Genomic DNA, 22730 nt, shown 5'->3' on the forward strand with positions numbered 1-22730 from the left:
GAAGCTAGGGACAGTGCTCAGGCCCTGAGTCCAAGCCCCAGGACTGGCCAAAAAAAAAGAAAAGCTTAACGAATGTTTACTTTTTACTTCTAAAACAATAGCTTTATTATCATATAGCCCTCATTTTAAAACATATAGTTCAGCTGGTCACGATGGCACATGCGTGCAATCCCTTGAGACACTGGAGCAGTTGAATTTTAGATTTTGGGTAGAAAGTTTCACATGGAGTTGTTTCTGCTCACTAAACCTGGGTCTGAGCTCTGGATACTGTGTGGAGCAAGACAGATGAGACCTCTCTTCTTCCTGATCATTTTGATGGGGAGAAAGGAATGAACACTGAAGCAAAGGAGAAAGTACGAAATAGGGGCTGGGGATATAGCCTAGTGGCAAGAGTGCCTGCCTCGGATACACGAGGCCCTAGGTTCGATTCCCCAGCACCACATATACAGAAAACGGCCAGAAGCGGCGCTGTGGCTCAAGTGGCAGAGTGCTAGCCTTGAGCGGGAAGAAGCCAGGGACAGTGCTCAGGCCCTGAGTCCAAGGCCCAGGACTGGCCAAAAAAAAAAAAGAGAAAGTACGAAATACGTAGAGAGAGGAGAACATAAATAGAACAGTCAGCTCAGTGCAGCTCAGAGGCTGGGAGTGCACTGGCAGCAGGTGGCAGCCTCTGCACCCCAAGAAAGGGCTCTGGGCTACCAGGACTCCAGTTCTTCTCATAGTCATTTCTCTCTGTGTTTGTTTCTAAATATAATTGTACAAAGGGCTACCAGGACTCCAGTTCTTCTCACAGTCATTTCTCTCTGTGTTTGTTTCTAAATATAATTGTACAAATGGCAAATACAGATACTGGGCTTTCAGTTTTCATCTTTTTTTTTTTTTTAATTGTGCCTGGTTGAAGCTGTTATTTTCATGATTTCTAGAGTAGGACAAGAGGAAATAGCAGACATAGACTGAGTCTTTTTGTTTTTCTCCCCCGCAGATGACACCAGGAGGAAAAGTGGGGACAGATTAGCTTCTGAGGACAATCAATTTAGTGATGATGAATATAAGACCCCTCTTGCCACGCCCCCCAGTACTCCACCCCCAGAGACAAGCAGCAGCAGCAGAGAGAAAACACCTCCCTTTTCTGGAGTGGAGTTCAGTGAGGAGCAGCTTCAGGCCCATTTAATGAGTACCAAGATGTACGAGCGATACTCCTTGTCCTTCATGGACCTCCAGATCATGGTGGGAAGAGTGAAAGACAACTGGAAGCACGTCCAGGGCATTGATGTAGGGCCCACCCATGTGGTGGAGAAATTTAATGTTCATCTACAGTTAGAGCGGAGGCTGATTTATACCTCAGATCCCAAATACCCAGGGGCTGTGCTCTCAGGCAACTTGCCAGATTTAAAAATCCACATCAATGAAGATAAGATATCTGCCCTGAAGAACTGCTTTGCTCTCCTTACCACACCAGAAATGAAAACTTCAGACACTCAGATCAAAGAAAAGATTTTCCCCCAAGAAGGACAGCGGGGAAGCCTACAGGACTCGGTAATGAACTTAACCCAGAGCATTGTGATGCTGGAGCAACACACACGTGAGGTTCTGGTAGAGTCGCAGCTCCTCCTGGCTGAATTTAAAGTCAACTGTATGCAGCTTGGTGTGGAGAGCAATGGCCGCTACATTTCTGTACTCAAGGTATTTGGTACAAATGCTCACTTTGTGAAGAGGCCTTATGATGCTGAAGTCTCCCTCACTGTTCATGGTTTGCTCCTAGTGGACACCATGCAGACCTATGGTGCTGATTTTGACCTTTTGATGGCTTCTCATAAGAACTTGAGCTTTGATATTCCAACAGGAAGCCTACGGGACAGCAGGGCCCAGTCTCCTGTCTCTGGACCTCACACAGTTATGGATATGGCCTCTGTGAATGACCGATCAGCAACGAGTGTTTCCCTGGAAAAGATCCTCACCAAAGAGCAAGAGTCCCTCATTAAGCTGGAGTATCAGTTTGTGAGTTCTGAGTGCCCATCCATGAGCTTAGACAGCACACTTCAAGTGGTTTCTCTGCAGGTGAACAACTTGGATATTATCTTAAATCCAGAGACAATCGTGGAGCTGATTGGTTTCCTTCAAAAATCCTTCCCCAAGGAGAAAGATGATTTGAGTCCTCAGCCTTTAATGACTGATTTGGAAAGAAACTTTAGTGAACAAGGAACTTACCAATCTACCTACGAACAGAACACGGAGGTTGCGGTGGAGATCCATAGGCTTAACCTGCTGCTCCTCCGGACAGTGGGAATGGCAAATGGGGATAAACATGGCCGGAAAATTGCCACGGCGAGCATAGGTGGCACCAAGGTTAATGTGTCGATGGGCAGCACATTCGATGTGAATGGCTCTCTGGGCTGTTTGCAGCTTATGGACCTGACACAGGAGAATGTTAAGAACCAGTATGTTGTCAGCATTGGGAATTCTGTGGGCTATGAAAATATTATCAGCGACATCGGCTACTTTGAGTCTGTGTTTGTCAGAGCAGAAGACGCAGCCCAGACTGAAGCTTTGAGTTTCACGTTTGTTGAGAAATCCAAGCAGGAATGTTTTCTCAGCCTGAAGATGGCTTCCTTGCATTACAACCATTCTGCCAAGTTCTTGAAAGAGCTGACCTTATCCATGGATGAACTGGAAGAAAATTTTCGAAGTATGCTTAAAAGTGCAGCCACCAAAGTCACCACTGTCTTAGCTACCAAGACGGCTGAGTACAGCGAGATGGTGTCCCTCTTTGAAATGCCGAGGAAGATCCGGGAGCCCTTTATCTTGGAGGAGGATGAGGTACATGGGTTTGGCCTTGCTTCCCCTCACTCGGACACAGTGAAGCTCATCTTGAACATCAATATTGAGTCTCCAGTTGTCTCTATTCCCCGGAAGCCTGGGAGCCCTGAATTATTGGTGGGACACCTAGGACAGATATTCATCCAGAATTTCGTAGCTGGAGATGATGAATCCAGAAGTGACCGTTTGCAGGTGGAGATCAAAGACATTAAGTTGTATTCTTTGAATTGCACCCAGTTGGCCAGCAGAGACAGTGCTGGGTCAGAAGTCAATCGGATGTGTTGTCCACCCTCCGGGTCTGCCAGTGCCAACAGCCAGGAGGAAGCATATTTCACCAGACACGATTTTTTTGAATCTTTGCATAGAGGTCAAGGTGAGGAGCAACAGACTTCTGTTTGATTCGGTTGGAAGGTTCAAAATCCAGCTCATGTAGTGGTTTGCTAAAAATAGCAACATAAAGCTATTTCTAGCCAGGTGCCCATGGCTCATGCCTATAATTCCAGCTGCTCAGGAGGCTGAGATTTGAGGCTTTCAATTCAAAGCCAGTCTAGACAGAAAAGTTCATGAACTTCTTATTTCCAATTATCCATGAAAAAATTGGAAGTAGAGTTGTGGCTCAGGTGGTTGGGTCCTACCCTTGAGTAGAAAAGCTCAGGGACATTGCCTAAGCCCTGAGTTCAAGCTCCAGGACTAGTGTGCATGTGTAAGCATGCGTGCACACACATACATACACAAATAAGCCCCAGGTTGTATTTGAGGAACTCAGAAGTTTAGTATTACACCACATAGTAGGTTGGCGCATTTGTCTTCATCCTTTGCCATTCAGTGTCATATTTGCAAAGTAAGAATTTTGTTTTGTCAATGCTCTATGAAATTATGTGAGTGCTCACCCACGGGTGCTACAGGAGATGTGCTCTGTGAGGATGCTGGTCAAACTGGTTCATCGTGTTGATATTCTCATTCTAAATTGTGAGTCTTAACTAAGTAAGCATTATAGCCCAAGATAGCTGAAGAGGTGAACATAAATGGAGTATGACATTTTGTCTGTGCACAATATGTTCTCCTTTTGCTCTTCAGCCATCTTCTGTGGTGAGTTGGTTCAGGGTTCTAGGAATGAAATTCTGGATTCGTATTCTGGATCTGATCTGCTAAATACAAACAGACAAGTCTGTTAGTCTTGGCATGCACAGAAGTCAGGTAAGCTCTAAAGCATGGTTGTACTTACTGGTAAATAAATCCCATAGTTGGGATTATAGGCCCATCTTCTTGGATGAGATGATATCCCAAGATCGACCTCTTGAGTAGCTGGAATTATAGGTGTGCACCACCATGCCCAACCACTTATCATGTCATATTTTGAAGCTTCAAAGTAGAGCATGTCACTACAGTTTCCCCTTCCTTCCCTCTTTCTTCCCTCTCTCTTCTCCTTTCCTCTCTTTCTTTCTCTCCCCCTTTCTCTCTCTCCCTCCCCTTGTCCCTCTGTCTCCCTTCCTCTTTCCCTCTCTTCCTCCCTCCCTCCCTTCCTCCTTCCCTCCCTCCCTCCCTCCCTCCCTCCCTCAGTGACAATCATTGCAGTTTGCCCTTGGTCATAGACTCTAGGTGCTTAGCCAGCATGCCCCATGATACTTAGTCAGCAATAACATAGTAAATATTGCATTTCTTCTCTCTTCTCCCAGCTTTTCACATCTTGAATAACACTACCATTCAGTTTAAACTGGAGAAGATCCCCATAGAGAGAGAATCTGAGTTGACTTTCTCCCTTAGTCCAGATGACCTGGAGACCTCTAGCATCATGAAAATTGAAGGAAAATTCGTCAATCCAGTCCAGGTAAATATCCATTGACTGACTGGCTTTGAATAGTGATCCTCTTAATTTCTGCCCTCTGAGTAACTAGGGTTACAGGGGTGAGCCACCAAGCTGGGCTTGAGACCAGAAACTTTTCAGATTTTTGCACCTGTGGTTTTGAAAGTTTTGTAAAAACTTCTTTGGGTGAGAATCCTTAGTCTGAAAATCAGAAATTGGAAGTAATTTTTGGGGCTGGGAATATGGCCTAGTGGCAAGAGAGCTTGCCTCACATACATGAAGCCCTGGGTTCGATTCCCCAGCACCACCTATATAGAAAACGGCCAGAAGGGGCGCTGTGGCTCAAGTGGCAGAGTGCTAGCCTTGAGCAAAAAGAAGCCAGGGATAGTGCTCAGACCCTGAGTCCAAGCCCCAGGACTGGCCAAAAACAAAACAAAGCAAAGAAATTGGAAGTAATTTTTGATGTGTCTTATGAACAAGTAGGAAGTTCCAGATTTCAGGGCTGTTTTGGGTTTCAGATTAGGGCCACTCAACCTGTACTTACATTTATCTTACATAAATACATTAGATTTTAATTTGCTACACATTTGTGTAATTAAATATTGGAAGAAAACTATATGGTTTCAAGGGAACATTTTTACTGCACATAGCTATTTTGGTAGCTTGTTCCAGTAAACCTGGAATCCTTTTTTTTTTTTTTTTTTTTTTTTTGGCCAGTCCTGGGCCTTGGACTCAGGGCCTGAGCACCATCCCTGGCATCTTCCAGCTCAAGGCTAGCACTCTGCCACCTGAGCCACAGTGCCCCTTCTGGCCGTTTTCCATATATGTGGTGCTGGGGAATTGAACCAAGAGCTTTATGTGTAGGAGGCAAGCACTCTTGCCACTAGGCCATATTCCCAGCCCCTGGAATCCTTTTATGTGTGGTTTTGTCACTAGGCAATCAGCCTTCTTCATGTAGAGTAGGTATGAGTTGTATGAAGAAGACAGATCCTTAGTTTTGTTGCCATTCAGAAATTGTTGCCATTCAGAAACAGGGAAATTATTTAAAAAAAAAAATCAGAGACTGGGCTGGGAATATGGCCTAATGGCAAGAGTGCTTGCTTCCTATACATGAAGCCCTGGGTTCGATTCCTCAGCACCACATACATCGAAAATGGCCAGAAGTGGCACTGTGGCTCAGTGGTAGAGTGCTAGCTTTGAGCAAAAAGAAGCCAGGGACAGTGCTCAAGCCTTGAATTCAAGCTCCAACTGGCCAATCAATCAATCAGAGACTATCCTTCACAGGAGGATATGATATTATCAGTTTGGATAGTCTTAGTCTAGCCTGAAAAATAGTGTGACTATCTGAGCTATTGGTAGAATCTTTCAAAGGAGAATTTGTCTGCTTTCTGATGTTAATTTGACCGGAATAGGAATATATGTGTGTGTGTGTGTGTGTGTGTGTGTGTGTGTGTGTGTGTGTGTGCTGTATGTGTACTATATGTCACAACCTTTCTCCTTCAAAAGAAACATTTCTTCCCAATTTTTGTAGATCAGAGAACATTACATTATAAAACAAAGACAGGCAGGGTCTTAAGACAGTGGACTCTAATCTGGGGCTCTTAAGTAGTCACTAGTCTGTCCAGCAGTTGTTCTAGGGTACCTGGGTGTGTGGCTAACACAATTCGTGAGCCTGTTGCTTTCAGGAGCTCCTAGGTTAGGGCTTGTGGGTAAGAAAACTTCCCCTAACTCTTCCTGCTCAGGCCAAATTTTGTCTTATTAGTAGTAGTTATCAGAATAATTTTTTCATCCTAAATCAAGCACATGTTAGGAATTATTATGGAGGATTACATTGCTACATTTCCACAAGTTTATGCTATATTCCTATAAATCTCACCCCCTCTGTTACTTTCCCTGCTCTTCTTCCCCCTTTCTCAAAACAATTTTACTTCTTGTACTTGCCTCCCCGCAAATCAGAACTCGAACTTGGTATCTTATCCTTTTGTTCTTTGTGTGCTCTACCATCTGAGCTATACCTCCAACTCCAACCCACTTTTTGGTTTTTCTTTTTGTATTCTTACTGGGACTTGAACTTGGGGCCTGGATTCTGTCCCTTCATTTTTTTGCTCAAGACTCGCACTCTACCACTTGAGCCACACTTCCACTTCTGGCTTTTTGCTGGTTAATTAGAGATAAGAGTCTCCAGTATTTGTCTTCCCAGTATGGCTTTGAACCTTGATCCTCAGATCTCAACCTCCTGAGTAGCTAGAATGTCAGGGGTGAGCCACTGGGTACTCAGCTCTGTTGACCTATTTTTTTGTTGGTCATGGGGCTTGAACACAGGGTCTAGGTGCTGTGCTTGTATTCTTTTTGATCGAGACTAGCGCTCTACCACTATGAACCATGGTTCCGCTTCTGGTTTCCTGGTGATTAATTGGAGATAAGAATCTTGTGGTCTTTCCTGCCCTGTCTGGTTTTGAAACATGATCCTCAGATCTTAGCCTCCTGAGATGCTAGGATTACAGGCATGAGTCACCAGTGCCTGGCTAAGTTTTAATTCTTTAAGTCACTTTATTATGAAAGATGTAAACATACAGCAGTACAGTAGACCTGTGTGCTTGTCATTCCTAGTCACCATTGTCCAGAGGTTGCCATGTTGTTTGATCTGTCTCTTTTATTGAGGGAGTGGAGTGGTGGTGCTGAGGTGGAACCCAGGGCTTTGCACACACCGATAAGGGCTCTGCCACTGAAATGAAATATTTTAAGGCAAAGCCCAGATTTCATATTATATTCATCCTGGTGTATTTGAGATATACCTCAGCAAAGTCTGTGTATCTGTTTCTGTAACTGCAGTGGTACTAGCATGCCTTTCTGGATTAATGACAGTTCCATGGTACCTTTTACATTTGAATCCATTTTTAGATAATCCATTTGATTATCTCAAAAATATGTTCCCCTCTGGTTGGTTTAAGTCAGGACCCAAAGAGCTCTACATGTTGTATTTGGATGCTAGGGTTTTTGTTAATCGAGTTACCTTCTCTTTTCACCCCTCCCCCCATGCCTTTATTTTACTGTGGAAATGAGGTTAGGTGTCCTGTAAGATGTCTCATGTCCTGGGTTAGCTGTGTATCACTTAACTTGGGCCTTGCGTTTCCTGTGTACTCTTCAGGCTTAACTGGATTTTGCTTCATTTTTGGCTAGAACACTTCAAAGGTGGTGCTGTGCACCCATCCTACATTATGTCAGGAGACACGTGACGTCTGTATCTCCTAGTGATGCTGCAATTGCTGATGTGTGTAGGTGGCAAGAGCCTGATCCACCCTTGTCAAAATTCTTGTCAGCCATTCATGTAATGCTCGATTCCACTGTTGAACTTTGATGTGATAATTTAATTAGCAGTTAATGAGACAGAGACAAGAAAGAGAAAGTATGAACCTTAAACAATCACAGTTTTTCATTATTATTATTTAAAAAGTACTAAGCATCCTTTGTTGTTCTGAGGGGTGACGGTCAGCCCCTTTTTAGAAGCCCAGCCTCCTGGCACACCCACATTAGGCTTTTGGCAGTACTCACCTCAATTTCTGTGGTTATTTTGTGGTTGGGGTGAATTTGCTGATGCAGGTGTGCACTCAGTGCTTACTGAACATGGCCTGGTGCTATGAGAAGGCCCTGTGAATGGAAGGGCAGAAAGAAATGGAGTCAGAAAAGAAATGAAAGACATAGTCCTTGCTATCAACTAACTTAAAGCCTCCTGGCACACAGAAATAGCAACTGGAGATGGGGGTGGGGAGTGAGTTAATGATTGCAATAGACTAATTGAATTGTTCCCTTGCCTGCAGGTGGTATTAGCCAAGCATGTGTATGAGCAGGTCTTGCAAACACTGGACAACCTCGTGTACAGTGAAGATCTGAATAAGTTTCCAGCCAGTGCTCCCACCTCCCCTTGCCCTAATTCTCCTCTGCCTACCCTCAGTACCTGTGGAGAACCTGCTGCCGACAGGAAGGAGAATGGGCTGTTCAGCCACTCCAGCCTCTCTAGTGCCTCCCAGAAGTCCTTGTCTGTGAAGGAAGCCAAGGCCTTCACTCAGATTCAAGCCAACTTCTGTATATCAGAGCTCCAGGTGCAGCTGAGTGCAGATCTGACTTTGGGAGCTCAAGGTCTTGTGAGCTTAAAGTTTCAGGATTTTGAGGTGGAGTTCAGTAAAGACCACCCTCAGACCTTATCCATTCAGATTGCCTTGCGTTCTCTTCTGATGGAAGACTTACTGGAGAAGAATCCAGACTCCAAATACAAGAACCTGATGGTGTCTCGAGGAGCTCCTAAGCCATCAAGCCTAGCACAGAAAGAATATCTCTCTCAGTCCTGCCCGTCCGTATCCAATGTGGAGTATCCCGACATGCCTCGGTCTTTGCCTTCCCACATGGAGGAAGCACCTAATGTCTTCCAGTTGTACCAGAGGCCCACCTCCGTGTCCCGGAAGACGCAGAAGGAAGTCAAAGACAAGGATTGCCCCATAACTCCCCCTCCCTCTCCAACAGTCGATGGACCCAAGGTCCATGCTGGGAAGAGTCAGTTCGATGATTCCTTGGTGCACATCAACATATTCCTGGTGGATAAGAAACATCCAGAATTCTCTTCCAGTTATAATCGAGTTAACCGGAGCATTGATGTTGATTTTAACTGCTTGGATGTGCTGATCACCCTGCAGACCTGGGTGGTGATACTGGATTTTTTTGGGATTGGCTCCACTGCAGACAACCATGCAATGAAGGTGCCACCTGAGGGCATTGTACAAAGTGTAAAGTCAGAATCCAGCACCATAATGGAGTCTGAACTTCAGGACCCTGTTAACACCAAGCTGGATCTCAAGGTATTTGTTCCCTTGGGCTCTCTTAAGTCCTAAAAATGAATTTCAGTCTGCTTATTTAAATGTGAGCATTTTACATTTATTCTGGAAAATACCTTTTGTTGGCAGGGAACCATGTAGTTTTCTGGGTGTCTGTTATCAAAAGTGGATATAAATATCAGAAAGGCTGGATACTGGTGGCTCACTCCTGTTATCCTAGCTACTCAGGTTGAGATCTGAGGATTGTGGTTTGAAGCCATTTTGAACAGGAAAGCCCCTGAACCTCTTAGCTCTAATTAACCACTGAAGAGCTGGAAGTGAGCTGTGGCTCAAGTGGCAGAATGCTAGTTTACTCCCTCCAGGATTATCATGCTTATAACTTTTCTCTGGTACTTACTGTAAGTAATTTTTTTTTGCCAGTCATGGGGCTTGAACTCAGGGCTTGGCTACTATCCCTGAGCTTTTTGCTCAAGGCTAGAACTCTACCACTTGAGCCACAGCGCCACTTCTGCTTTTTCTGTATATGTGGTACTGAGGAATCGAACCCGGGCTTCATGCATGCTAGGCAAGCACTCATTACTAAGCCACACTCCCAGCCCTGTAAATCTTTTTTTTTTTTTCCTTCGGCCAGTCCTGGGCCTTGGACTCAGGGCCTGAGCACCATCCCTGGCTTCTTCCTGCTCAAGGCTAGTACTCTGCCACCTGAGCCACAGCGCCCCTTCTGGCCGTTTTCCATATATGTGGTGCTGGGGAATCGAACTGCGAGCTTCATGTGTAGGAGGCAAGCACTCTTGCCACTAGGCCATATTCCCAGCCCCTCCCTGTAAACCTTTTTAAAAAAACTGTAAGAGACAGCACTTAGATTTACAACCATTGCTGTGTGATGGAGCAGTAAGAAGGTAGGCTTTGTTGACCATTTGAGGGTATCCAGGCCTGTTGTAACTACAGCAGCTGATAACATTTGTGTGTCTGGGGGGATAAGGGTCTTCGTGTGTGTGGACTTGCACTCACTGCTGGAGGAGAGTCATGTTCTTTGCAGTGCCATTGTCTTGCTGGCCTTGCTGGCAGCAGCGGGCCTCTCCTCAATGGGGGAAGAGATGTAGTGCAGAGATGAGAAAGAGCCAGCTTCGCCTTCTGCTCAGTGTGCATAATAACTGTGCTATGCTCTGAGGCCTTGGTCCTTGGGTCCAAAGATGAATGGGAATGGCTGAGCTTTAGTCCTTCTTGGCTTGGATTTGATGTGCTTGGAACTTCTTTTTGTTATTGTGGTGGCCCAAGCTGAGGAGTGGGGAGTGCTCCCAGGGAGCCCTGCAGAGATCGCAGTGCTGATGAATGAACACCTTTCAACAATGTATTTTTTTGAAGTAAGAATTTTTGAAAACCATTTTTGTTGTGAAGAATCTTATACATATACAGCCCTATATGTCATCACATCTGCTTGTTCTTTTTTCCTCTCTGAAATGTTTTAAGCCTTGACATTCTTTAGTTTCATTTCTGAAACAAAATAGACATTTTTCTTACATAACTACAATATATTATTCCATCCAGCTACATTAAACAAAAAGTGTCTTGGTTCTATGTAACACTTAATAGTCTACACTCAGATTTTCCCGATTATTTCAGAAATGTCTTTTTAATTGGTGGACTGTAGAGAGGTGAGTGGTTTATAAAACTTCATTTTTTTAAAGTTTTTTTTTTTTCTTTTTTGGAGCCAGGGTTTGACTGGGCTAGGCAGGTGCTCTAATGCTTGAAGTATGACTCAGCCTTTAGCTAGGCTTACAGACAAATATGAATTCTATCAGCTCCTCAACTAACTACTTAGGAGGCTGAGATCAGGAGGATTGTGGCTGAAAGCAAGCCCAGTTTTCGAGATCTGTGTTCAACTGATGGAGTTGTTAGAAAGAATGTTGTTTCTGAGACACAGGGCTTGGCTTTTCTTCTGTTGGTAATTGTCCTTAGGAAAGAAGAACCTTTGCTTGTGATTTTAGATAATGTCCCTGTTAATGGCAGTGTGTTAAATACTTGTTCAAAGGCATTAGGTGGGAGTCTAAGTTATTTTCATCATCTGGCTTTAACAGATTTTAGTTCACAAATGTGTTTGCGTTATTGAGGAATTGTGCATATTATCAGTGTATGCAAACATGGGCTTTTTTACAGTGTCCAGCATGGGTTGTTACAGTGTCCAGTATCACTAACAAGAGATGAGGCAAGAGGAGAGAAGATGCCACGGAATCTGTTATGTAGGCCGTCCTTTCTCCTCAGCTCTGGGTCCCACTCTGTGGTGACTGGGCTAAGGTGCAGCCAGTGTCATGAAAAGTTTTTCCCTCCCCTTCCCAGGCCTTTCTGCATCCTCCTTATTTTGTTCTTTTGTTTCCCTGGCAGACACCCTTTGACCCCCTGGTAATATTTGCCTTCTTTTATCTGCTGTGTTTCTAGGTTCATTCACTGTCTCTCGTGCTCAATAAGACCACCAGTGAGCTTGCTAAAGCAAATGTTTCCAAATTAGTAGCACACCTGGAAATGATTGGTAAGTTGGGGGCGGGGGTGTGGAGGATCAAACTTGTAAGATCTGGGAAGTAATTGTCTTCACATGTTAAGTGGGGTGTGAGTGGATGACTGGATTGTGGTTGGTTTGTATTTGGCCCCCAAATACTAGCTTGTAGATTAGAATGGCTTGGATAGCTTGTCTAAAAATGCGGGGGTTTGGTACTGGCCTCCTCTCCTGCCCTCTCCCACCTCCATCCCCAGAATCTGATAGTTGGGCCCAGACATCTGTATTTTTTTATGCTAGTACCAGAGCTTGAATTCACCACTTCAGCTTGCTGACTCACTTTGCTTGCTTTCTCATTCATGGCTAGTGTTCTACCACTTGAGCTACACCTTGGAGATAAGAGTCCATAGGACTTCCAGCCTGGGCAGTCTTTGAACTGTAATCCTTAGAGTTCAGCTTTCTGAGTAGCCAGGATTACAGGCATGAGCTACTGGCACATGTCTTCTGTAATAATTATGATAAATTTTGTTTTATGAAAGCAGCAGTTCAGAATATTTCTTTCAGTATCCACAGTGTTAAGAATGTTCAATCTTGGGCTGGGGATATAGCCTAGTGGCAAGAGTGCCTGCCTCGGATACACGAGGCCCTAGGTTCGATTCCCCAGCACCACATATACAGAAAACGGCCAGAAGCGGCGCTGTGACTCAAGTGGCAGAGTGCTAGCCTTGAGAGGGAAGAAGCCAGGGACAGTGCTCAGGCCCTGAGTCCAAGGCCCAGGACTGGCCAAAAAAAAAAAAAAAAAGAATGTTCAATCTTAGGTTTACACTCTGGTTGCATGTACCCCGGCACCCTCTCTTTTCTTCTGCTTGCCACCCAGGGGCTGCACCCCTGCCATCAGACTCCTCTCAAGCCTGTCTCCTGTGTCTGTCAACCTCATTGCCTTTATTCTTTTATCTTAAATCACTCTAAAATCCAATTAACATTGTTTGAATAGCTGACACATTTCTGACATTTCCTCCTTTAGTTTATTCATAGTATAATTAATAGAACTTATCATGTTTTACTAATACCTAGTTATTGTTCTAACTCATATTTCTGTCATATTTGTTCATGACAAATGCATTTATATTAATTTTTTCCGCCTTGTAAATGATAATATGTGATGTTGCCATATTATTTCAGCTCCTTTTGAACTTGGGCATTGATACTCTTTAAAAATAGTGCATTAAATATTTCTATACACAAGGCTGGAGGTGTGGTTCAACTGGTAGAGCACTTGCCAATCAAGTGTAAGGTCCCGAGTTCAAATCCAATACTGTGTGTATCTTATCTTTCTTTCATTTTTTCTGTGTGTTTTACAATATTAAACTTAACTTCGGACATTTAGTTTAATTAGAAAGTGAAATGTAGCTTGACACTGGTGGCTCATGCCTGTAATCCTCGCTATTCCAGAGGATTGTGATTTGAAGCCAGCTTGACTACGAAAGTCTGTGAGACTCTTATCTCCAATTAACTACCAAAAAAGCCAGAAGTGGAGCTGTGGCTCAAGTGGTAGAGTGGTAGCCTTGAACAAAATGCTCAGGGGCAGCTCCCAAGCCCTGAGTTCAAGCCCTAGGACAGGTACCCCTCACCCAAAAGAAAAGGAAGAAAGTGAAATCTGAGCTGGTTGGTCACACCTGTAATCCTAGCCTTTCAGAAGGTTGAGATCTGAGATTGTGGTTCAAAGCCAGCAAAGGCAGAAAAGTCCTTGAACTTTTTATCTTCAACCAGCAAAGTGCTGGACCGGAGGCATGACCCAAATGGTAAAGTACTAAATAACCACTAGGGGAAAAAGCTGAGTAAAGATGCAAGCCCAAGTTCTAGTATTACACCAGAAAGAAAAACAAAGTTATATGTACATCAGGTTTTATACCTGTGATAAGTGGTATTGTGTGTGCGTCATGGTAACATGTCACTTTCCCACCACTAGAGGGAGACCTGGCCTTGCAGGGCAGCATCGGGAGTCTGTCTCTGAGTGACTTAACCTCCCACGGAGAGTTCTACAGAGAACGATTCACCACCAGTGGAGAAGAAGCACTCATCTTCCAGATTTTTAAGTAAAAAAATCCATCTTCTCTCTCTTGCTATTTTGTCCTAATGGCTTCTGTTTAAAATTTTCGTGGGTTAAGCAGTAAGACAAGTTTAAGAAAATTATGCATCTTGATAAAATTGGAAAGATCAGGTTGTGAGCAGCCCTCTTTGTGTTAAATTCATTAATGGGGATCTGTGTTGAAATAGACACTTGACAATGTCAGTTAAACTGAAAAGCTTTTGGTTATTAGACGCTCTGGGCTGTCATGCTCGTCTCTACTGACTTGCTCTGTGACCTGAGGCGGGTCACTTAATCTCCGTGCTTTGGTTTCTCTTTATAAACAATGAGGGGATGAAGCCTCCAGTAGCTCTAAGAGTTCTGGAATGATTCTAGTCTGAGAACATTGTTGATGGTGAGAAGTAAACTAGAATATGTGTTTTCTTATTTGTGAATACTATTTATATTGAATCCTTTCTCTTTTAGAGAAAAAGAATTTAGAAGATACCTTTAGGCCTGTCTCCTTATTAAAGAATATTTTTCTCAGAAGACAATTTTAGATGATGGTTTGCAGCCCTTTTGAATGTTCTGACTAAACTGGTCTAGGGCAGTGTTCAGTCTTCCTGAATTTCCATGCTTCATGTGCTAATGTTCAACCAGGTTGACAAAAACTGATTCAGCAAATGTCTGTGGGCTGGGGTATCAGCTCAGTGGTAGAGTGCTTGCCTACCATGGGTGAGACCCTGAGTTCAATCTCCGGCAAAGCGCGCACACATACTCACACAAAACAGAAACAAAAACACATGCCTGCTTTAGTATTACCATACATCCACTTAAGCCTCTATTGAAAATTAGATTTCAGAATTTGGGTGATAGAGTGTTTGCTGGAGGCCCCAAGTTCAATCCCCAGTGCTGGTTGTGGGAGTGGGGGCGGGAGAAGAAATAGAATTTTAGGATTAAGATTGATTCATTGTTTGGGTGCTGGTGGCTCACTCCTGTACTCTTAGCTACTCAGGAGGCTGGGATCTGAGGATTATGGTTCAAAGCCAGACTGGCACAAAAGTCTTGAGACTCTTATCTCCAATTAACCACCCAAAAATTGGAAGTGGAACTGTGGCTCCAAGTGGTAGAGCACTTCAAGTGTTTGAGCAGAAACAGCTCAGGGACAGCGCCTAGGCCTTGAGATAGGTTCCATGACTGACCAAAAAAAAAAAAAAAAAAAGATTGATTCATTTATATTATATACCACAATGACATGACTATATAATCAGTGAGATGGGTAAATCTCTTAATTCTCTTCTTGGCACCAATGTGCATCCTGTAGCAAATGCCATTTCCTTTCCCCAATGAGTCCTTTGTAGTAACTTCTTTTTGTGCAATCACATGCTATTAAATTCTAAGCAGTTGTAAAACTTTTCAAGTTTATCTCTGAATTTATATTCCTTGGTCCTCATTTCATTTGAGTAAGAATTTTTTGCTTCTAGAAAATGCTTTTTCCCCCAGAAACACTGGCTCTGATCTGAGTTCCCTGTACTCATTATGAACTCTTAGGGCCTGGTGCTGTACCTGAGCTCTTTGCTCAAGGCTAGTGCTCTACCTCTTTGAGCCACAATGCCACTTCTGGTTTTCTCGTGGTTAATTGGAGATGTGATTCTCATGGACTTTCCTGCCTGGGCTGGCTTTGAACTGTGATCCTCAGATCTCAGTCTCCTAAGTAGCTAGGACTATAGGTGTGAGCAACCAGTGCCCATCACGATCTTCTTTTTGTTTTGGCTGTACTAGGGATTGAACCCAGGGCCTTACACTTCAGAACTTTTTTCATTATTACCTTCCAGTTATTTTTGTCCTGTCAAGAAGAGCCCTTTTTCTTTAAGCACAGGGAGAGGGGTACAAGGCCATTCATATATGGCCTCTGGGTGCATTTTGGAGTCAAGACCCAGAGCTTCCCCCTGTTGGAGCCCTGTGTACTGGGCACCAAGGAGGCTTTTACATCACTGTTCTTAGTGCTTTGTAGAAGCTTATAAAGGGACTCATTTTTTTGAGTTTTCTATTTTATCAGTTAGAGCTATTTTCTAGAGAAGCCTCTAACTCGACCCATCTTTCTTCAGTCCTAACTTGTGCCTTGCTACTGAGTCATGTTTTGGTCACAATTCCTAGATATGGACAAGCTGACCCTTTGCTTCAGAGAGAGCATGACATTCGTGTGAGCCTACAGATGGCCTCTGTGCAATACGTGCACACCCAGCGCTTCCAGGCCGAGGTGGTAGCCTTCATTCAGCACTTCACCCAGCTGCAGGATGTCTTGGGGCGCCAGCGAGCTGCCATTGAGGGGCAGACGGTAGGTAGTGTTAGGGCTGTAAGTTGCTTTTTCAACTTCAATACCACTTTTAAGCTACCAGAGGAAAATCTGGAAAATTTCACTGATAAATATGAAGGTAATTTATACCTGCCAATGTGTTCTCTAATAGGTGACTTACTAAAATCATACTGTACTGGGAGGGTGTTAGTCCTTGTCTATTGTATCTCACTTTAATTACATTTGAAGTTTAGCTTTCTGTAAAAATGATGAAAGAAACAGGAATAACAGTTCTGTGCCCTTTTAGGACATCATGGGGCCCTTCTCTTAGACTGTTAGAATATTTTCCCAAATGGATAAAAAGCTTCCCAACATTTCACTTTCATAGTATCCTTGAAATTCTCAATCCTTCTGAGTGTTGGGACTGTAGGTACATCACTCACTGGGCCTAGCCTTGGGTTATATTAGTTGATTATTTTTGGTGGTACTATGGATTGAACTCAGGCTCCATGCTTTCTGGGAAGGTACTCTTCTACTTGTCCTTTACCTCCAGCCCCGTTTTATGCTGGTTATTTTCAAGGAAAGATCTCACTGTATATCCAAGCTGGCCTAGGTGGGAATTCTCATGCCTATTTTTAACAGGTGTACACCATTAGAATAGCTGTTGATTGAAATGGAATCTCCTGAACTTTTAGCCTCACTTTGCCTCTATGATTTTCAGATCTCTACTTCCCAAGTATCTAGGATCACAAGCTTGAGCAGTCATACTTGGCTTCAATTTTTAAAGTTGATTTCATTCTTAGAAGTAATGTTTCAATAATTATCTTTTTTCCCCTTGCTCTAGTCCTAGGGCTTGAACTCTGTGCCTGGGTGCTGTCCCTGGGCTTTGCCTCAAGGCTAGTGCTGTACCATTTGAGTCATACCCGCATTGCCATTTCCAACTTTTTCTGAGTAGTTTATTGGAGATGAGTCTCATGGACTTTCCTGCCTGGGTTGGCTTCAAATCATGATCCTCAGATCTCAACCTCTTGAGTAGCTAGGATTATATGCATGAGCCAGCTTACCACAATGATTATCTTTTTTGTGATAGGCTCTCATGTGGCCCAGGCTATCCTTCATCAGCCTCCCAAGTGCCTGAGACTACCATCCCACCCCTATGAGTATCCTTATGCACACTTAAAAAAAAATCACTTTGGAGTTATGTTTATAGAGTAGTCCCTTCCTTGGCATTGTTTGATCAAAGCTATGCATAATTTGGAAGCTTAAAAAATTAACTTGGCTATGGGGCTGGGGATATAGCCTAGTGGCAAGAGTGCCTGCCTCGGATACACGAGGCCCTAGGTTCGATTCCCCAGCACCACATATACAGAAAACGGCCAGAAGCGGCGCTGTGGCTCAAGTGGCAGAGGCCTTGAGCGGGAAGAAGCCAGGGACAGTGCTCAGGCCCTGAGTCCAAGGCCCAGGACTGGCCAAAAAAAAAAAAAAAAAAAAAAATTAACTTGGCTAAACACCATGTTAGAATTTTATGTGTACTTTAACAATTATTATTACATATGTGGTTTAAATCAATCAAGCTTATGAGGATTAAGTTGTGTTAGAAAATGGGACACTTGGTATTACTGAGTAATTAGCCTTACACACCTTCCTGAGGTAAGCAGAATTGACAGGTGAGTCTTTTATGTTTTGCTATATCAATTGCATGAGTCTGCTAGAAGGTCAAGGGAATGTCTTTCTACTGTGAACATTGTGGACTTTGAGGAAAAGTCAGTTCTCTCAAGAACCTTTAAGCCTGGCTGTTTAAATTAGTTACAGAAAGAGCTGAAAGCCTTCTTTCATTTGCCAACTAGACTGAAAGGCTATTTTGTTTAATTTTTTTTTCTCCTAGTACTGAATTGGTGACAAATATATTTGAGTTTTGGCAGGACCTTTTTTTTTTTAATGCAGAGCCTTGAATATGCTAAACATGTGCTCTACCATTAAGTTATACCCTTTGATAACGGTTTTTTCTTTCCTTTTTCTTTTTGTGTGTGGTGGTAGTACTGGGGTTTTGAATTCAGAGCCTTAAACTTACCAGGCACTTGAGTTACACCTCCAACTTTTTTTGCTTTAAATTATTTTTAAGCCCTCCTGGGCTGGCTTGGTACTATGATCTTCCTGTCTAAAATATCTCATAACTGGAATTATAGCCATATGTTACCATGCCTGGCTTATTTGTTGTGGCAGTGTATCACAACTTTTTCCCTTGGCTGGCCTTGAATCATGATCCTCCCAGCTCTGCCTCCCTCATAGCTAGGATTGTGCCTGACTTGATATTATCAATTCTTTTTTCTTTTTCAAAAATAGCTTATTGGGGCTGGGAATGTGGCCTACTGGTAAAGTGCTTGCCTCGTATACATGAAGCCCTGGGTTCGATTCCTCAGCACCACATATATAGAAAAAGCAGGAAGTGGCTGTGTGGCTCAAGTGGTAGAGTGCTAGCCTTGAGTGAAAAGAAGCCAGGGACAGTGCTCAGACCCTGAGTTCAAGCCCCAGGACTGGCAAAAAACAAAACAAACAAACAAAAATAGCTTATTATTTTTTCACACAATCAGTTTATTGGTTTTCATCCAAGCTTTAGGTATAGATTTTAAACATATTTACTTTCTAAAGTAAACTTCTAATGCTGTACATTTTTTTCTAAGTATTATTTTAAAATTGCTTCATGGATTTTAACATCTTTATCAGCTTGTGAAAATAGTCTCCTATATCCTTGTGATTTCTTCTTTGACACAGAGATTATTTAGAAATGTGTTCATGATCATCTTTTTACTGATTTCTCATTTACACTATGGTGGTCATAGAGGAAGCTTTGTGTAGTTTTGGTTGTAAAATTCATGGAAATGGTGAAGCTGTGGTTAATTAATTATAAAGTCAAAGAATGAATGAGTGTCTGAGGAGTTTTTCCCTCTTAGGTGAGAGACCAGGCTCAGCGCTGTTCTCGGGTTCTCCTGGATATTGAGGCTGGTGCTCCTGTCCTCCTCATCCCAGAAAGTTCCAGATCAAATAATCTGATTGTAGCAAATTTGGGGAAGCTGAAAGTGAAGAACAAGTTTCTCTTTGCTGGTTCTCCTGGGACATTTTCCCTGCAAGATAAGGTGAGCAACCACCTCTTGCCCTTTTCAGTTCAGTGTCTGGGTACTGGTTGGGAATTTAGCTTGTTGTCCTAAGAGGATTCATACCTGCTGTACATTTTATGGGGTTTGTGGCTTGAGTGTTTCTTTGGACATTTTGTTGCTATTTCAGTTAACCTTTTAAGTGAAAATAGATTCATGCAGATACTCATTTTAGCAAACAAACAATGGAATTGACCCCCCTACTTTCTAGAGCATGTTCTATATTGAAAAGCTTTCCTTTTGTATTGCCAGTTCTTTACATTAGGTGACTATTTTCAGAGGAATGCTTTTGGCCCAAGGTTTACCTGAAGGCATTTGTCTTAACAATGTAGTCTTACATAGCATCTTCTTTGCAGTTGTAAATTACCTGATACTTCTTTCTTACAACCTATTGGGATGTGCTTACCACTCTGATATCTTTCCGAACTCACCATTTAGGATTTATAATGGAAGATCCATTATATAAGCATTACCTATTAAATAATTTTATCCTCTCTCCTTTCTTTGGAGCCCTAAGCATTGTGACCGAAAGTTCCAGTTTTCTAATTACATAGTAAGATCTTGGAATATTGTTTGTGATGAAATCTTTATTTTGAGGCTAGCCAATTTTTTTTAAATTCTTTTTTTGCTTGGTCATGGGGCTTGAACTCAGAGCCTAGATGCTGTCCCTGAGCTCTTTTCCTCATGGCTAGCTAGCACTTTACCACTTTGAGCCACAGCTCCACTTCTGGTTTTATGGTGGTTAATTGGAAATGAGTCTTATGGACTTTCTTGCCCAGACTGGCATGGAACTGCAATCCTTAGATCTCAGCCTCTTGAGTAGCTACGATTATAGACACCAGCCACCAGTACCTAGCTTTTTTATTCTTTTTAAAAATTATCTTAAAGGGGCTAGGAATGTGGCTTAGAGGTAGAGTGCTTGCCTAGAATGCAGGAAGGCCTGGGTTCGATTCCTCAGCACCACATAAACAGAAAAAGCTGGAGGTGGCACTGTGACTCAAGAGGTAGAGTGCTAGCCTTGAGGAAAAGGAAGCCAGGGACAGTGCTCAAGCCCTGAGTCCAAGCCCCAGGACTGGCAAAACAACAACAACAACAACAAAAACTTTAAATAGTTGTACAGAGGGGTTTCACTTCAACATGTCAGTTTATGTGTACAGTGTATCTTTTTTTTTTTTTTTTGGCCAGTCCTGGGCCTTGGACTCAGGGCCTGAGCACTGTCCCTGGCTTCTTCCCGCTCAAGGCTAGCACTCTGCCACTTGAGCCACAGCGCCGCTTCTGGCCGTTTTTTCTGTATATGTGGTGCTGGGGAATCGAACCTAGGGCCTCGTGTATTCAAGGCAGGCACTCTTGCCACTAGGCTATATCCCCAGCCCTGTACAGTGTATCTTGATCCATCACCCACCATCATTCTCCCATCTGTCTCAACACCAGCAGTCCCCTCAGATTCCCTGGTTCCAATTTCACATACACACATGTAATAGTATGACTATATTCGCCCACCATCCCTCTCTCTATTGTCTGCCCTCTTCCTGTAATCGCCACTGTCCATAGACCAGACATCAGCTTCTAGTATTACTTCTGTTAAACTGTCAGTAAGTTGTTCAATGGTTACACCATGGAAATCCACCCGTGCATGGGCCATAGTGGAGTCATTTTACAGGCCAAATGTTTTTGAAGAGATCATCTGTAGCCAGAGCAGGCTCAGAAGTCTTTCCATTTCTCTCCCCTTCCGAAAAAGGTAATAGACTGACTTTCTATATCACATATATCTATATATGGGCATACTCTGAAATTAGCCTGGGAAGAATTATCAGAATGTTCTAAGACATTTTTTGCTCAAAGCTTTCTATAGTTGTCCCATTTAATAGCACATAGTGTGTAGTATTTTAATGAAAAATTTTCTTTCTGTTTACTTTTGAGGACTTGATTTTAAGTGACAGTGTGTACAAGAATCGCTTTCCCTTCAAGGTATAATATGGGTTTTGTCTCCTGATTCTTCTAAAAAAACCTTATGGGATTCAGCAGTCAGTTCACAGTCATGTGCTTACAACGGAAAATGAACAAAAATTAACTCTTCAAAGTATGTCCATACTTAGGAGAGCCTGCTTCATTACCTACATCTTTGTTTTTGTGAGTGTAGAGCTCTTTTTTTTTTTTTTTTTTGTTTTTTGTGCTGGCTCTGGGGTTTGAACTCTAGGCCTGGACCCTGTCCCTGAGCTTATTTTGCTCCAGGCTGGCTCTCTATCGCTTGAGCCACAGCTCCAGTTTGGCTTATTTTTTAGTAGTTAATTGGAGATAAAAGGGCTCATGAGCTTTCCTGCCCAAGATGTCTTCAAACCAGGACTGTGCACTCTCCTTGAGCCTCTTCGTGCTCAAGGCTAGCACTCTACCACTTGAGTCACAGTGCTACTTCTAGCTTTTTCTGAGTAGTTTATTGAAGATAAGAGTCTCACAGACTTTTCTGCCCCAGTCTGGCTTTAAACCACCATCCTTAGACCTCAGGCTCCTGAGTAGCTTAGATTACAGGCTGAGCCATCTGCACCTAGCTGAGAAGCTTTCTTTTTCTTTGTTTTTGGCCAGTTCTGGGGCTTGAACTCAGGGCCTGAGCACTGTCCCTAGCTTCTTTTTGCTCAAGGCTAGCAGTCTACCTCTTGAGCCACACACAGCACCACTTCCGGCTTTTTCTGTTTATGTAGTGCTAAGGAATTGAACCCAGGGCTTCATGCATGGTAGGCAAGCACTCTACTGCTAAGCCATACTCCCAGCTTTGAGAAGCTCTTTTTTAAGAAATGTGAAGAAGAATGTTTTTAGTCTTGAGCATTGCTTTTTAGCAACCTTATTTTATATCTGTAAATCTAGGAAAACTGGCTTGTTACACAGCAGTGGTGGTTCTGTAGAATTCCATAAGGCCTGCTTGGAGTGTGCTGTTTGTTCAAGCATTTAATTGCAATCTGATAAACATACTTGAGAGGTTTACCTTTCAACCTATAGTCACTCACTGATCAGGGTCTCCATGCAGTGAGCAATCGCCTTCTCAACTTTGCATCTCCTTTGAGTTTTACTGTACTTGCACGGCAGAGGGGTGTGTCCAGTGTGTTCCAGTATGTTCCAGTGGCTACAGATTTGCAAATCCTCTTGATCTCAAACCTTGAACAGGGCTTATTTGCCCTTAAGTTCCAGGATTCCTGTGTGTGTTGGGGGGCAGTTTTGCATAAATCTATGTCTTAATGAGTTCAGGTTAGAATTTTTTGTGTGTTTTAGCCTTTCTTTTTTCTCAAT

General features: G+C 43.1%; 1 protein-coding gene across 6 annotated transcripts in view; it reads left to right on the forward strand.

Moving 5' to 3' along the window:
• The window catches only part of Vps13d (vacuolar protein sorting 13 homolog D), a 234902-nt gene that overhangs the window by 35306 nt on the left and 176866 nt on the right, over positions 1 to 22730 (forward strand). For all 6 annotated transcript variants that reach the window (XM_048350254.1, XM_048350255.1, XM_048350256.1 and 3 more), the window contains 7 exons: positions 980 to 3187; positions 4491 to 4642; positions 8437 to 9468; positions 11881 to 11971; positions 13905 to 14031; positions 16161 to 16341; positions 19251 to 19433. In XM_048350254.1, coding sequence (XP_048206211.1) covers positions 980 to 3187; positions 4491 to 4642; positions 8437 to 9468; positions 11881 to 11971; positions 13905 to 14031; positions 16161 to 16341; positions 19251 to 19433 — 3974 coding nt within the window. The remainder of the gene's footprint in view (positions 1 to 979; positions 3188 to 4490; positions 4643 to 8436; positions 9469 to 11880; positions 11972 to 13904; positions 14032 to 16160; positions 16342 to 19250; positions 19434 to 22730) is intronic.

The sequence above is a fragment of the Perognathus longimembris genome, chromosome 7 (genome assembly GCF_023159225.1).
Source record: "Perognathus longimembris pacificus isolate PPM17 chromosome 7, ASM2315922v1, whole genome shotgun sequence".
Classification (NCBI taxonomy): domain Eukaryota; kingdom Metazoa; phylum Chordata; class Mammalia; order Rodentia; family Heteromyidae; genus Perognathus; species Perognathus longimembris.